This window comes from Coffea arabica, chromosome 8e (assembly GCF_036785885.1).
Source record: "Coffea arabica cultivar ET-39 chromosome 8e, Coffea Arabica ET-39 HiFi, whole genome shotgun sequence".
Classification (NCBI taxonomy): Eukaryota; Viridiplantae; Streptophyta; class Magnoliopsida; order Gentianales; family Rubiaceae; genus Coffea; species Coffea arabica.
This window is the reverse complement of record NC_092324.1, coordinates 6,446,465-6,462,484: the sequence shown is the minus strand read 5'-3', so window position 1 is coordinate 6,462,484 and position 16,020 is coordinate 6,446,465. Positions and strand designations below refer to the sequence as shown.

Sequence of the window (16,020 nt, the reverse complement as noted above, 5' to 3'; positions counted from 1 at the left end):
ATATTCATTGGTCATGGATTAAAAAAATCAGGAATGGTACCATTTGTGAATCCTCAATTATAAAATCACTAAATAAAAAACAGAGTACTACTAAATAAAACAGAAATTATGGATTTCAAGGCTTTTGGGAGAATGGTGAAAGGAAAAGAATAGGAATTGGGAGGCAAGAATAGGAAGCTAGAAGCTAACTATAGGCGAGGGAAAGAGAATAACGACGAGTTAAAAAGTGGCGGAAAAAGTCGAAAAAAAAGGTGAACTACTACAAGGTTGGACGGAGAGAGACGAGAAGAAATAATGGGATTGTGGGAATATGATAGGAAGGATGGCATCGTGGTAAGATGTCTGAAAGTCATAGAAGGTAGTGAATAACCAATTAGCACTTAAGAGAGAATAGGAAGGGTGATAATTTTTAATAATTTTAAAAATTTTAAAAACACATCATACAAAGATTGTTTTAAATCTATATTAAAGTTTATGAAGAAAATTATTCTATTTAAGTACTCAATAATTTTAGGATTATAAGTTGAGAGAAAAAATTTTCTAAAATTGACGAAAATGAATTAGTTATACTTTATATATGTTATGCTAAAAATTTTGATATATGGGCATAACATGATATATTGATAAATAAGTTTACAATTGCTCTTTCATGTGAATCATTATAAATTAAATTATTTTATGCAAATTATTATCATATATTGACAGGTAATAGGCAAATAAAATTTGGTTTCAACTTATTTAAGATATTAAAATTAAGAAAGTCCATTTTGTACTTACAAAATAAACTTTTTTCTAACATGCTAAGCCTACACTTTTTTGAATTTTTTGCCTTTTTCATATACTTTATCATATACTATAATATATAAGTATATATATTATTGTTTTGAATTTAAATATAAAGCCCCTATCCAGTAATATATAAGTATATATATTAGTATTGTTTTGAATTGAAATATAAGCCTGCTCATAGCACATGTCAAAGTGCTAGTTACCAGTATTGGGAATTGTAGAGGTGCCGGATCTGTTAATATCCTCGCAAACCTCTCATGTGAGATTGAGGAGAAAATCCCAAAAAATTTGATTATCGAATCTATATATATATATATATGAAAGTAACTATTTTAATTAGACTCTTTCTCATCCTAGTTGGCATGCTCAATTGAGCAGTATTGACGGGTCAAGTTTTTTTTTGGGTTGACCCAATTAATTGGTTAGTGTTAATAATATTGTTTTTTCCAAACTTCTAAAATAGACATATTTTATCCACTTAATCATATATATTTCAAAAATACGCATATTTTATCCACTTAATCACACATCTTTCAAAATCCTACGTTTTAAAAACAATCACCTCATCTTTTTAATTTTTCTCTTCATAATCTCCAACTTTTATCTTCATATGTAATTAGATAGAATTTATCTTATTTTATAAGAGAATTTAGTCTCCACTTCTTTTGATTATGAATAGATAAACCTATTATCTATTGTCAAAATTCATTCAGATATAAAATAATCCTTATCATCAAAATTGAAAATCTTATTCTCATATCAGATTAACCTCAAATTTGAAATCCTATACCATACTTATAAAATGTATTAGTTAGTGATGATTTCAATCATTTCAACAACTATTTGGTTCATCTAATGGTTTCTACATTTTTTTTTTTTTGAGAAACTTTATGACGATTTAGTGGTGGTTCTTTTGATACATTAGTTTTATAACTTCTAGACTAGAGTACTATATGTTTAAAAAAACGTTTGCCCACCTTTTTAGGTTTTTCAGGTATATAAGATGATTTTTAAAAATACAATGCGTTTGCGCAATGTTTTTGTTGACTATATGAATGTATGGTAAGTTCCTACTTTTTTTTGTACCTTCTTAATTGCTTTATTTATCAGATCCTTTTTTTAATATAGGTTTAATTTTGCACCACGAAGATAGCATTTGAACATCTAAGCTTCCAATCATGGGAATGTACAATGCATGTGTAAGTTCTTCCAATTTACATTAGTTCAATTAATTAGTTCGTTCCTTGCTCTGTCTTATTTATTTATTTATTTATTATTTAATTCTATTTTAGTTAATTGATTATGGCGTGGCAATGGAAACAAGATGGACTTGCATGCTAAGCAAGATGTATTTTTTTTAAGAGAAGAAAGATGAACGTTTTCAGAAATTAGTTGACTCATATATGTATATATATATATACACACACATATATATTGGAATATTGTTCCCAAATCGAGTTTTTACCCAATTTATGTTTCACTACTCCTTCTTTTAATCCTATTTAATAATTCTATATATTTTCAATTTATTAAAAGGATTTGGCAATTCTTTGTGGGAGAGGACCAGTGCGATTGAGGTTTGATACGGTTGAGTCCAGTAATTGTACTTTTCATATTATTTAATATACAATTACATGACATTATTGAATTCGAAATAAAAGTGATGTATATGAATAAAATATTTGATATATATTCAATACAACATTATAATAAATTTGTACATTAAAAATTTAAACATATATAACGATTGGACGAAACTGTACAAAACACAATTGTACTGAGTCCTTGTCCATTCTTTGCGCTATTCAATTGTTTGCACTTGTGCTGTGTTGTAGATTTACTTTTATTTCCATCTTGGAGTACCTTAATACCTAAAATTCACCTTCACGAATAGATCTTTGCTAAGTAATAGCATGTTCACTAGGGCTGCCCTAATGGTTAACCGACAGGCTTTTGGAATTCTCCCAATCGTTAGGATTAGGGTTCGAATTGTGTACCTCTACTTAGAAATGTGGTGTTTTAAAAAAATAATTTAATAATAGAGGTTTTGGTATTAAAATCATTTTTTGGCTTTTTGCATAAACTCAAAATTAGTGCTTTTGAAATAACTTTCACATTTCAAAAAATAGAAAATAAGAATCTGATCTATTCATCAGAAATTATGAACTAAATAAAAAGATAAATGTACCCATAATATGATCAAGTACTTTTACCGAAAGTTTTATTAAATGAAGTGATCTTTTTTTTAACTGTAATTTCAAACAGGCATTGAACAACTTCGAATCTGTAATATTATTTTTGTCGTATTCATGAACAACTTTTCATGTCAAACCAAAAATCCCAGTTGGAATTGAGAGCAGCCATGAGGCCCATCACTGCAATTACTTGACGATGCGGGCCGGAGTACTGAATCCGAATCACATTCTCCAGATGCCATGGCACGGCTCATTATTAAGTCCTACAAAAGCACATGGAGCATACTATACAGGCTCATAATTTTGCAGTACCGCCGGCCCAAATGGCATGTACATGCTCAACAAATAACATGTCAGGGAATTGAGTATATTTGGGAAATTAGGAAGAGGTATTAGAGAAGAGAGAATCAAGAAGGGTAAGGACAGAAGAAGATGAGAAATAAGGAAGAACAAGAGAGAGAAATGAGAGAAAAATGATTCTGTTATTACTTCATGGATGATTCCACCAATCGGATACAAGCATCTTATAACTTATTCTGTTAACTGCACTTAACTAACACCATTAACCCTCAAAACTACACCGTTCCATTTATTACACTGAATAATGATCTAAACTATGTCGTTTATAGCTCTGATCCTGACATTAACTACTTCAAAATAAGCCTTGACCTCGAGGCTGGAAATTTGGGAACTGGTGCTGAATGAAATCTTTATCCTTCCACAGAGCTTCATCTAAATCTAGTTGCTCCCATTTGATCAGATATTGGACAACTGGATTGCCATTTCTCAGTTTGACTCTTCTCGTCAAAGTTAATTCTAGCTCAAGTGAACGCCAATCCTACAAATTAAATTTTGGAAATGTAGGTGTGATCTGTAGTGATGCTTCCATTCTTCTCTTCAGCAAGGATACATGGAACACCGGATATAATTTAGCTCCTGATGGTAATTTCAGCTTGTATGCAACCTCTCCAATCTTTTCTTCTTTTTCAAGAGGACCATAGAATTTGGCAGCCAACTTATGACTCCTTCTAACTACCACAGATTATTGTTTATATGGTTGCAATTTAAGAAAAATCCAGTCCCTCACATGAAATGTTCTCTCTGTTCTATGTTGACCAGCAAATTGTTTCATCCTGTGCTGAGCTTTCATCAGTGTTCCTTGATGCGTGCAGATATCCTGATCCTTTCCTGTAACATTTGTGCTATTGCAGGAATCATAGAGTCCAAATGGGGTCCCATAAGTAGTGGTACTAACTTATATCTATATAATGCCTCAAAAGGGGTGAGATTTAGACTGGAGTGATATATTGAATTGTACCACTATTCTGCCAATGAGATCCATTTGCTTCAATTGGTAGGCAGCTCTCCAATCATACACCTCAGATAAGCTTCTACACAATGGTTTAATCTCTCGCTCTGCCCCATCAGTTTGAAGACCATGAGAATGCAACCAAACTTTGGCTTCATCACGCAAAGAAAAAGAAAATAACCTTAGCCTAATAGCATCCTCACTCATTCCATTCATTTTAATTGTATCACAAATTTTCGAGAATGTGGCCAAATGTGCATTTGGATTCTTTATGGCATTACCTCCAAATTGATATTGTTGAACTATTTAAATAAGTGATGGCTTAATTTCAAAATTGTTAACATTTACCGTAGGCCTTGCTATGCGTGTTTGTGACCCTTGTGTGCCCGGTAGAGTAAAATATCTAAAAACTCACCTATTTGCTTCATTTTCCACCATTTCTTCTTCAAAAGGCAACTCAATAGATATTCCCTCTATATGTTGTTGTTGTTCTTCCTTCTCTTGTGGTGCATGCCTTCTTTGTCTTCGTAGTGTCTTTTCAATTTGTGAATCAAAAGATGCAACTACGTGTAAAGTCCGGTACATACAATAAAAACAAGAAGAAAAGACATAAGGTAATATATATCACAAAAATAAATTAAAATTCTATCCTAACTATTAACACAAAATTCAACTAAACTAAGAAAAAGTGTCTAAATCAATAAAGATTGTTAGGCCCTAATATTACCACTCTCCAGCAACGGCGCCAAAAACTTGACGGATTTTTGATACAAGTACAAGTTTAAATCCAAAATATACCCGTTTGACTGCAAATATGCAAGTCAACTAGTAGATTAGCGCATATATCGGGTCAATCTCATGAGAAGCAACTAATGTGAGTACTAGGTCCTTACTTACTCTATTATTTAGACTTATTATCAATAAAAGAAATAAAAATCACAATATTCACTAACTAACCAACTTAACTAAATAACTTGCAAGAAAACAATAGAGAAAACTCACTAAATACTTGAGCGTAGGGATGTAGAGTCCACTTATGGCTTTAAAGGTACAAGTAAAAAGATTTACCTTTTGTTACTACTTTTGTTTAACTAAGGATTCATTTCCATATTTACTAAAACTCACTCTGATGATATAAGGGCCTAGTCTAGACTAGTCTTTCCTATTCTCATGGTGAATGATTAGATCTACCCTTTTGTTCTTCATGAAATGCAAAAATAATCCATTCAAGCGCACTTCTATTCTCATGAGTCTACTCCTTAAGCTCCATTTATATTGTTCATCATTATTATCAATTTTCATTGAATACTAACAACTTAAAACTTGCTATTGATGATCAAACAACAAGAAGTGATAAACATACATAAATGAACAAATTAATACAAATCATATTCAACTCATATCAAGTAGTCATAAGTTTCATCTACTCACTAGATTTAGAAATTTGGCTACTCCTGTGATATAAGACAAGAAAGAACATTATTTCATTGCATGAGCACATAATGAATCATAAGTAAAGAGATAGATAAAGAAAGCTTAGCTAAGGTGATGAACAAGCTCCCAAATCTTCTATTTCTTCAACAAAGTGAGTTGTACAATGAAATTTCCAAGTGTTTCTTAAAAGTTTCTAGCTAGATAGAATAAAATGCTATAACTAACCTCTTGAGCTATAAACTGAGAATAACTCTTTTTCCTACTCTTTTCAATGATTTTTACATTAACAGTGTTAAGAGAGTCAAAAAGTGGTAAATAAAATGATATAAAACTTCCTTTTCTCTTCCCTAAAGATTCTTGAGCATGTATAGTCGAAATTCTGTGCTAGAATTGAGTTGAAAAATAGTGTGAAAATAGGGCAAGATGCAGAACAAATTACAGAGAAACAGAGGACAATATGTGATCTCCGAATACGCAACTTGAGCTCGCGTATTAGAGGTCGCGTATTCAGTTCAGGTATGTTTTCTTGCTTCTTTTCTGCTCCAGTTCACCATTAAAATCACAAGCAAGATGGTCATGTTGTTGTTCATATATTTCACCAATAATACTTGCATTTGATGCCCTATTTTCTTTTCAAATTGTCATTGAATCATGCACTAGTAGCGTTTAAATGAATTTTGTCCCGATCCAACGCTTATATCATGTCTCAAATCCTACAAATGTAACCAACTCAAACGAAACTTGCAAAATTAACAGATTTAGAGAGCAAGTTACACCTTAAAAATCCTAATTTATACCAAAAATAAACACATAATGCTACTTAATAAACATATATAATAAACACTTCTCATCAAGTGTTTAAACATATAGAGGTGGCAATTTGTCCCAAGTCCCAATAGGTTACCCATGCTCCATGGGGACTTTGGGCGGGATGGGTACTGGAATTTGATATTGGGTTTAAAATGGGACAAATCCCAATTATACACATTAATTGATGGGAAATTTTGGGAAAAACTTGGGTACCCATTGGGCTCAAATAGCAAGGGCTCCGTTTGGATTAATTATTTTTTGAGGTATTTTTGAAATATTGTATTGTAGCAATGTATATAAAAAAATTTTATTCCAAAATTTTTTTGAAATATTTGATATACTAATATGGATGGGATGTTTTTAGAGTTATTGTATATTACTATAACATTGTACTTGAAAAAATTATTTTTTGAAAAAATAGCCAATCCAAACGGAGTCTTAGATTCAAAAATTATCTTTAACAATTTTTATAATCATACCAGCAAATATAATCTAGCAGTCTTCCTAGTCATTATGCACAAGAATTTCTAGCATTTTAGTCAGTTTAGACTTGTCATCCTTGGACAATGATGAGTATAAATATTCAACACCCTAAGTGCTTTGGCCATCTTGATATATGCTGGAATATAACTGTATATCTATTTTTTCCTTTATTTGTTAATCCAATTTTTGGTGGAAATCCTGAGTATAAAGCACTTGCATGTTTATTTAATAAAACTAAAAGAAATTTAATAAATAAAAAATATTAAAGTTATATAAAAAATTAAAAATGAATTAAAGGAAAAAAAATATGTAGAAAATAGATTTGGGTATTGGGCGGGATCAATCTAAACCCATCCCAAAGTGATCCCGCCCAAGTTAGTCCCAAAACACATATGGGTAAGGTTGGACCCAAACCCAAATGACTCGGTTCCATCTCAAACCCAAGCAAATCCCGCCCATCCCGCCCATTTTGCCACCTCTATAAACATAATAAAATTTCCATTAGCATAATTCTTTGTTTAATGTGTCCATGATTATATTGTGTTATCTTAAATCTTTTAGGAGAATTTCATTTCCTATCATTCTTATTTTCCAATCCTGAATTCCTGCAATTTCACAAATCTTTAGCTCCACATTTAAGAAAAATTTTTTCGTTCAAGCAAGCGCAGAGTGTGGGAACATCATTTTCAAACCATTATTTGGCTCCAAATTATTTTCTTGCATCACAAACACAATTTCCAACATAACTTTTTATTTTCCCAATTACTTTTTTATCTCACATACATCACAGTTTCCAACAAAATTTTTAGATTGGGTATACTTGCTTGATTTCTTGCAATATGATGATTATTCGTTATAAATACCATATTTATCTACTTTATATGCATATTTTTGTGTACCAGCATGCATAACTAGTCTACAGTGTTACATGATTGCATGGATGTGTTAATGAAGAATTATCTCTAAATGAATAAATACATCGACCATAGTGTCCGTCTTTAAGAAAGAAAATGAAAGTGATGCATGCGTGAGTATATTAGTAAATAAGAACATAATTTATATTTAATGTCCAACGTAGTTACATAAATACAAGAGTTACTGATTGACTAGTTTGACACTGTAATTACTAACAAATCTTGCAAGACAATCTAGTATTGATTATCATTGTATTTCACATTTTAAATACTAAACAGTATTGCCAAAAGTTTTTAGTCCCAACATTGATTGCATTGAATTTCAATTTCTATCTGCTAAATGATATGGCCCCAACCAGGGCTCATGTAGTAATATATATAGGGATGCAAAATATGTAGCAATTTGCAAAAGCAACATGCCTCTTTAGAACATCTTCAAATTTTCACAAAATTGAGGGATTTTGTTGCCCCAACCCGGGCTCGTGTAGATCTGCATGCCTAACGGGGAACGGCCAATAAAAATAACATCATGCACGTTCACCACCATAGAGAACTGGGCGGATCCGAGTTTACCGCTGTGGAAAAGGTTGGAGAATAAATTTAAAATTGTTCCATCAACGAGGTAGATTAACATTTTTTAAAAAGCTTAGTGATTGAGTTTTGACTTGGGAGAGCCTAAATTACTTAGCTTTCTCAAATTTAACAACATCACGTTTGACTTGAGATGAGTAGTTTTTGTTATTTTTCATGAAAATTTACTCTCACATTCGAATAGGGGTTGTGTTAATATCATTTGATACTAAAGTAGTTGTGCCAATATCATTTGCCACATCCTCAAGTAGACCAAAACCTCTAATCTAATCTAGGATTGCTTTTTTTTTTTAAATTTTAAACTTTTATAAATAAGAGGTTTTTAATTCGGAATCTCTTATCTACACTCTTTCTCCCAATCCATCCCTTCCCCTTAGTATTGCTGTTTGCAGTACAAGATCCACCAAGTTGCTCATATATGATACCACTCATCTACAAACACACAAAAAAACGCAATTATGTAGGTAGGCTATACCCAAAGAAACTAGAGAGTGCAAACTCATAATGAAGCCGACTTCCAAATTTAGCGAACATATTCATGAGCATTGTCGCGTCAAGGAATATCTCAACTTGGTTAAAGGACCATCCTTTTTGATCCCTTCATTATGTTTTACCCTATTGCTCAGCTTCTACTTCCTGTGTGGTTCCAACACTCTCAAGTCCACCTTCGAACGTGGAGACTACCATGTTCAAAGAGAATCGTTAGACCAGCTCGGCAACCGTAGGCCAGGTATGTCATCTGTCATTTCATTGGTGCAACTCGATTTATTCACAAGAACATCTTACAATATATTAAACCTGCTCGATTTGGTTTTTGCAATGAATTTGAACCCTGTTCTTTATGTTATTTTGTAGATAATGAAAAATGTGATCTATCGAAGGGTCGATGGATTCGAGATGTAAAAGAGCCTTTGTATACAAATTTCAGCTGTAAAACACTCCCACACCATAAGAACTGTTTCTTGCACGGGAGGATGGACAGGGACTTCCTTCACTGGAGATGGAAGCCTGACCAATGCGAACTTCCTGTCTTCAATCCTAGGAGCTTTCTGAACATTGTTAAAGGAAAAACGATGGGTTTCATAGGTGACTCGCTGGCCAGGAATCACGTGGATTCGCTTCTCTGTTTATTATCTGAGGTTTGATCTTGAAATCCTTCTCTCAAATATATTCAGACATATGACACCAAACGTTTACTCGCATTTTAATTATATGATCCAGTTGGATAAGATCCAACACCCTTAATGAATTTGTTTGTAGAATTTTCATTCCCATATCTTAGGCTTCTAAGTTATAACCAATGCTTTATGCTTTGTTAATACTTTTGTCTATAATTTGAGCTAATCTAGTACATTATTAGTACATACACTATCACAGTTAAATATATAACATGTATGTAAAATTTGGATTTTAAATTCGAATTAAGATTAATTATCATACATCTAACGAAAATACAACATCAAACACACTACAAAAATAACAATTTTGAAGGATTTGTAATACATCAGTTTTGAGAAAATTATAAATATTACATTATAAATCTTCAACCTATTCCACATAATATTAATCTCTTTAAGTGGGTAGACCCTAAATTTTACAAAAACAGAAGAAAAATATGTGTAGTATAGCAATCAAGGAAGAAAAATATATGTTTTGCATCGAAGTTTACTTTTTTCCATAATCATTGACTGTAACATAGCATATATTTTTCTTCATTTTTCTCAAAGTTTAGTAGCTACCCGTTTAAAGTAATTATATGCATGATAATTCTAGACAAAAAAAAAGAATATTGTTTTTTCAATTTATGTTATTCATAATTTTAAAAAATAATTCATTAATACATAAGTGTCATGTACAACTGAGAATTTAAACAAAATAGTAGACTTCTAGCTTAAGATACTAGAATACTACGCTAATTCCATCCTTATCATACAATTAATTCTATCTTTATTGTATAGAAATACAAAAACTAATTCTATCCTAATTGTATACTATAAGAATATAAGAGTGATATAGACTAAAAGGATAGCGTCTGCTCTTATCCACAAATTTGGTAAGGGCACAATCAATGAGTTCACAACCACTATTGTCATAACAAACTAAACTTTGTGGACTTGAAAAACTCCCACATTCGGATGAACTACATGCTGGTTATAAGTCAGGTTGGGAACCTTGGTGGTAGCAATGATGATAGATAAGTTGAAACTGTGGAAATCGTAAAAATTACTGGGAGTTGTACCGGGATGTTGAAATAGCTGCAAAAGAGATATTTGATTCTTCAAAGTTATAGGTAAATCAAAATAACTTTTTTGTGTGTATAGAAGAAGGTAACAAGTGCCTGCTTTTTCCATTAATATGCCCAAAAGTTTTGATCTAACCAATGTCCAACCGATTCTCGATTTGGCCATAGAATATCACCTAGTTAAAAATCAGTTGGCTGCATTTCAAACCATTTAAAACATAAAAAATTCTTAATCTATGTAGCTAAAGTAGTGGATCTTCTTAAACAATTACAAAGAAAATTAAGTTAGTTGAATTAAATAAAATATTAGTACAACCAATCAAAAGTCTTAAACAGATGTCAATAAAGTTACAGCATTTTGGGTTAAAAAACTAGTGGAGTTTGGTTCGATTTCACCTTTAGCTGCATAATCACAATGAATCAATTAAACATGTCTCATTTTTTTATATTTCTAACTTTGACTAATTTTCATGGGGGTAAAGTGTATGCATTTAAGATTGAAGAGCGTAGAGTTCAGCTACCTACTAAGTACAGGGGTAAAGTATTACTACTACGTGATTGACATTTTTCATATAATACTAGTGTTTATGCCCGCTTAGTAGCAAATTCACAGCTTTGAAAGCTGAGTTGGAAGGGCGAGGAATTCAAGTCCGGGTGGAGTCTGTAAAGTGCTTCACTAACAAGGCTGCAGATGCAATTGTGAAACTGTTTGGTAATTTGAAAGGGCCAAAAGTACGAGGGAAGGGAGGCAATGTCAGGACTGATCTTACAAAAGATAACTCAAGTGAAGTTGAAAGAAAAGTTAAAGAAAATTTGCTGAAGAAAAGTAATCTTGATATCATTATTAAGAAGAAAAGCTAAAGAAAATTTGCTGAAGAAGATTAATTCTTATAATTTATTTAGTCTTTTCTTTTAATACAACTACATTTAGTCAGAACTATCACTTGTCAAATGTTAAAATCATAGTTTTATTAATCTAATTAGATATTGGACCGACAATATTACAAATGCAAGGGATGTAGCCATACAGTGCAATAACAAATTCAAATTCATTTAACTTGAAAATCTTTGAACAACTACTATATTTCACGAAAAACATTTGTCTGAGAAAATATTTCTTGATCTTAAACATTTCACATCCCACCATACGATGCCATAGCCATAGGCTGGATTTGAATCAAAGGAAATTTATATGAAAAAAGTAAATCAAGAGATGGGGAGTTAAAAGGAAGTTAAATTAGACTTGTTTTACATTTGGAATGGTGAGAATACATAAATAAAGTAGACTTGATTCAGGCCCTTATTTAAAGCTAGCAAAAGTTTGGTGGACATAAATAAAATTTTTTGGTCAACAATGTACGTGAAAGTACACCATACAATATAAAAAATCCATAAATCATATCCACACCAACTTTAATCACGTTACTCTCAGAGTTGGGGCACTGAAGCACTAAATTACACTGTCGTCTAGGTACTCTCGAGTTTGTTTGGACAAAGGAAATTTAGAAAAAAAAATTTTGCCTCACAAATCCCAATCACCTTTTTATCTTCCCAACCACCTTTTTATCTCACATACATCACATCACAAAAGTGCTACAGTAAATATCTCAAATAAATCATCCAAATAAACTCTTATCCAAACAAACTCAGTGGTTTTTGCCCCCACTAGTGAATAAAAAGCCAAGATACAAATGACTAATTTGGTGAATTGATTGTAATTGAGTACTGAACCATTGAAAACCAACTTGTTTCTATTATTTCGGCACTTTGGAAGTTAATTCGATTACTCAAATACTCCATAGTCCAGTCATATAAACTTTGATGGAAAATAAAAGAAAAGAGGTCTATCGGTTAAGTATGCTTAGCAGCTTGCAACTCAAAAAATCAGAGAAAACCTGTTAACTGAAGTATTCTTCACTAATTGCAATTTCTTTCAACTCTTCCAATTTTCAAATTAACTCCCAATTTATGGGAAGAAGTTCAAATTCCTTTCTTTGTATTCACCAATTTGCATATTGTTGGCATATTGCATATTATTGTCTTTCAAAGTGAATTGGAGTTAATTTGGTAATGCGCAAATAGGCACTCAGTCGTTATTTTCACTAATGAAATATTTCTAATAGTATTTGTAAACATATTTTGTAGACAATTGATCAATAATAGTTCGATTAAGCAAAATGTATTTCACAGAGTTGGAAACGAGAACATTATGTACAGTTTATCAAAACATAAACACCATTCATAGAAAGTAATTATGATAGGTTTTTTTCTTTTTATGTTTTTCAAAGAAATATTATCATTGTAGCAAGAAATAAAACGGAACCCCACACCTCTTTTTTTTTTTTTTTTTTTGCTTTTTATATGTTACCATGCTGCATGCATGGATAGAAACTTGGTTAAATCTGGTTCAAAGAAACTCCATTTTGCAGGAAGAAACCCCACAAGAAGTATACAGGGGGGATGAGGGAGGCAAAACCATAACGTGGCACTTTCCTCATCACAACTTCACCATCATGGTGCTGTGGTCGCAATTCCTCGTCTCCGCCTCGGAGATGGTAGTGAACGGGTCAGCAACCGACAGTTTCCATTTGCACCTAGACAAAATTGATGAGAGTTGGGCGCAAAAACTACCAGCCCTGGATTATGCCATTATCTCAGCCGGCCACTGGTTCTTCAGAACCAACTACGTGTCCGAGGGTGGTCGTTTTCTTGGATGCATTTACTCCCACGATCCTAACGCAACGTACCTGACCCCTGACATTGCCATCCAAGGAGTTTTTAGGCTTGCTCTTAAGTCCATCAACGACTGCAACAACTGCTCGAGGATGCTAACTTTAGTGAGAACATTTTCACCAGCCCATTTCGAGAATGGCGCATGGAACATGGGAGGGACTTGCAATAGAACAAGCCCACTTGCTCCAGAAGAGATTAACTACAATGGCGTGGAATGGGATAACAGGAATGTCCAATTAGCAGAGGTTGAAAATGCACACAAATTGGGAGAGAAAAGGGGGAGAACATTTGATGTTTTAGATGTTACTGGAGCTATGTCAATGAGGCCTGATGGCCACCCTGATGTACATTGGGATCCCTTCTGGGCTAAGGGAACCAGTGATTGCATCCATTGGTGCTTGCCGGGGCCGGTTGATACTTGGAACGAAATTTTGCTTGAAACACTGAGAAGGCATGCATCAGAAGATGTTAAAAACTAAAATACTTCAATACTGAAACAGTTTGGACTCCAAAAAAAGCCGCCAGCGGAGCTCATTGTTTGTTGAGGTCTAACCCATTTGAGAGGCAATCCTAATGCGGGCTGTCTTTCTGCGGTTAATATCCGGGAAGAGACTCTCTGCAATTATAAGAGCAATTGCACTATACAATTCTTGGTTCGGATGGGATGCATTTGAAATTGGACAGATTAGATTGATTTTGAGATGCAATTTAAGCCGGAGGAATTGTAAGTAAGAGTTCTTAAATTCAATTCCTTACTTTAAAAAGAATTTAAAAAAAGAGATACAATTTTTAATGAGTAAAAGCTCTCTCTCTCTATATATATATATGCACATTGTTTTATTCATGTGTATATTTTTGTTTTAGTTTTCACATTTGTTGTGCTACTGCTTGCATTGTATGGCATAACTGGTACTGATAATTGTAGAGATGCCGAACCTGAAATACCCTCTCAAACTGCTGAAGTGAGATTTGGGAGAAAATCTCAAAAATTTGATCACTGATTAAGTGATTTTTGTTGGCAAAATAAATCAAGTTTATAAGTTTCTATTTATTTATTTGTTAGTTTTATTGGAGTTAGGTATATAGTATATAGTCGTGTGATTTAGGAGTTTGTGTGTTTTTTTTTTATAATTTTTTATTCAAGTAATTTCTTACCCAATCTGATATGTTATAAATAGAACGTTATTTTTTTTTTTTTTGAGGGAATAGGACATTACTTGGAGAGTCTTCTTAAGGGAGTGCAGGAGAGACTGCAAGGTTTTTATTGCACGTGGCTTTCTTTCATTGTTTGTTATTTCAATAATAGTGTGAATTATTTATTTTCTTCTCTACAACGTAAATATTTTGAGTGGTTATTTTACTCCTTTAATTCTGTAACCCCAAACGTATAGTTAATATTAGAACTCTAAATTTGCGTTCTACAATTTTCATTTTGGATTGCCTTAGGTGGATTTGGCCATTCTTTGCTTTCTGAATGTAATCATCGTTTGTTTATACTTGTGTCTTAGGCATTACTTCTCTTCTGTCATAGAATAACTTTATACCTAAAATTCACCTTTACAAAACAAATCTTTATTAATTGAGAGTCTATTTATGTCACTTTTAATTAAGAAAATATTTTTGAGTGATAGAAATATTTCTAGGTGCTTGGTAAATATCATTAGTAAATTTAGTGGTGGAGCTTTTCGTCTCAAAAACACTTTTTGTGTAAACTCAAAATTGGTGTTTCTGAAATAATTTTCATGTTTCAAAAAATAGAAAATAAAAATCTAACCATTTGATCATAAATTATGAATTGAATACAGACATAAATACAATCAAATAATAATATAATTCAGTACTTAATAAGTATTTTTATCAAAAGCTCTATTAAATAAATAACATTTTTAACCACAACATCAAACAGGCAGTAAAAATGTCACATCAAAACCAGTTCAAATCCAATCTAGAATGTGTAAATGTGTCTAGAATTATATCCCAACTTCAAATTTTTTACATTATTTCCGTAACACCAATAAAAATTGACGCATGGACAACTTTTTATGTCAAATTAAAAAGAGAAAAATCATTTAAAATGTGCCCCCACATTTCGTCAAGTGAATTTTTCATCCTTCACTTTTAGAATAATAACTTTACATCCCTTACAAAATTAAGTCGATAAAATTTGGTCCGAGTGTAGATTTTCAACCACTTTTTACCTTGAATCCATCACGTAATTCACACATGATCATAGTTTTAGGGACAAAAAGGTTAGATTCTATTTGCAATTAAATAAATGATTCAATCTATATTCATTTTTATCTCTAAAAAAGTAAGATCTGACCCAAATCATATTTATTTTTTCTACAATAGTGAGATTTGACTCAATTTATATTCATTTTGGCTACTAAAAAAAATGACTGCATCTAACCTTTTTTGTACATAAAAAATAACTGCATGTGAGTCACTTGATGATTTCAGGCTAAAAAGTTGTTGAAAATTTAGGTTGAAATCAAATTTTACTAATTTGAATTTGTAATA

At 32.1% G+C, this 16,020-nt stretch overlaps 1 protein-coding gene across 1 annotated transcript; it reads left to right on the top strand.

The window, feature by feature from the left end:
• The first annotated feature begins 8,945 nt into the window (after nucleotides 1–8,945).
• LOC140013114 (xyloglucan O-acetyltransferase 3-like) lies at nucleotides 8,946–14,316 on the top strand. The gene is made up of 3 exons (XM_072062198.1): nucleotides 8,946–9,255; nucleotides 9,381–9,664; nucleotides 13,197–14,316. The coding sequence occupies exons 1-3, from the start codon at nucleotides 9,030–9,032 to the stop codon at nucleotides 13,977–13,979; spliced, it is 1,293 nt and encodes a 430-aa protein (XP_071918299.1). The 5' UTR covers nucleotides 8,946–9,029; the 3' UTR covers nucleotides 13,980–14,316.
• Nucleotides 14,317–16,020: the final 1,704 nt, after the last annotated feature.

Bases quoted from the DNA above. Each gene is read 5' to 3' on its own strand.
- LOC140013114 (XM_072062198.1), top strand. From the start codon at position 9,030: ATGAAGCCGACTTCCAAATTTAGCGAACATATTCATGAGCATTGTCGC. The intron at 9,256-9,380 runs GTATGTCATCTG...GTTATTTTGTAG, and splicing joins GCTCGGCAACCGTAGGCCAG to ATAATGAAAAATGTGATCTA. The intron at 9,665-13,196 runs GTTTGATCTTGA...TCCATTTTGCAG, and splicing joins TTCTCTGTTTATTATCTGAG to GAAGAAACCCCACAAGAAGT.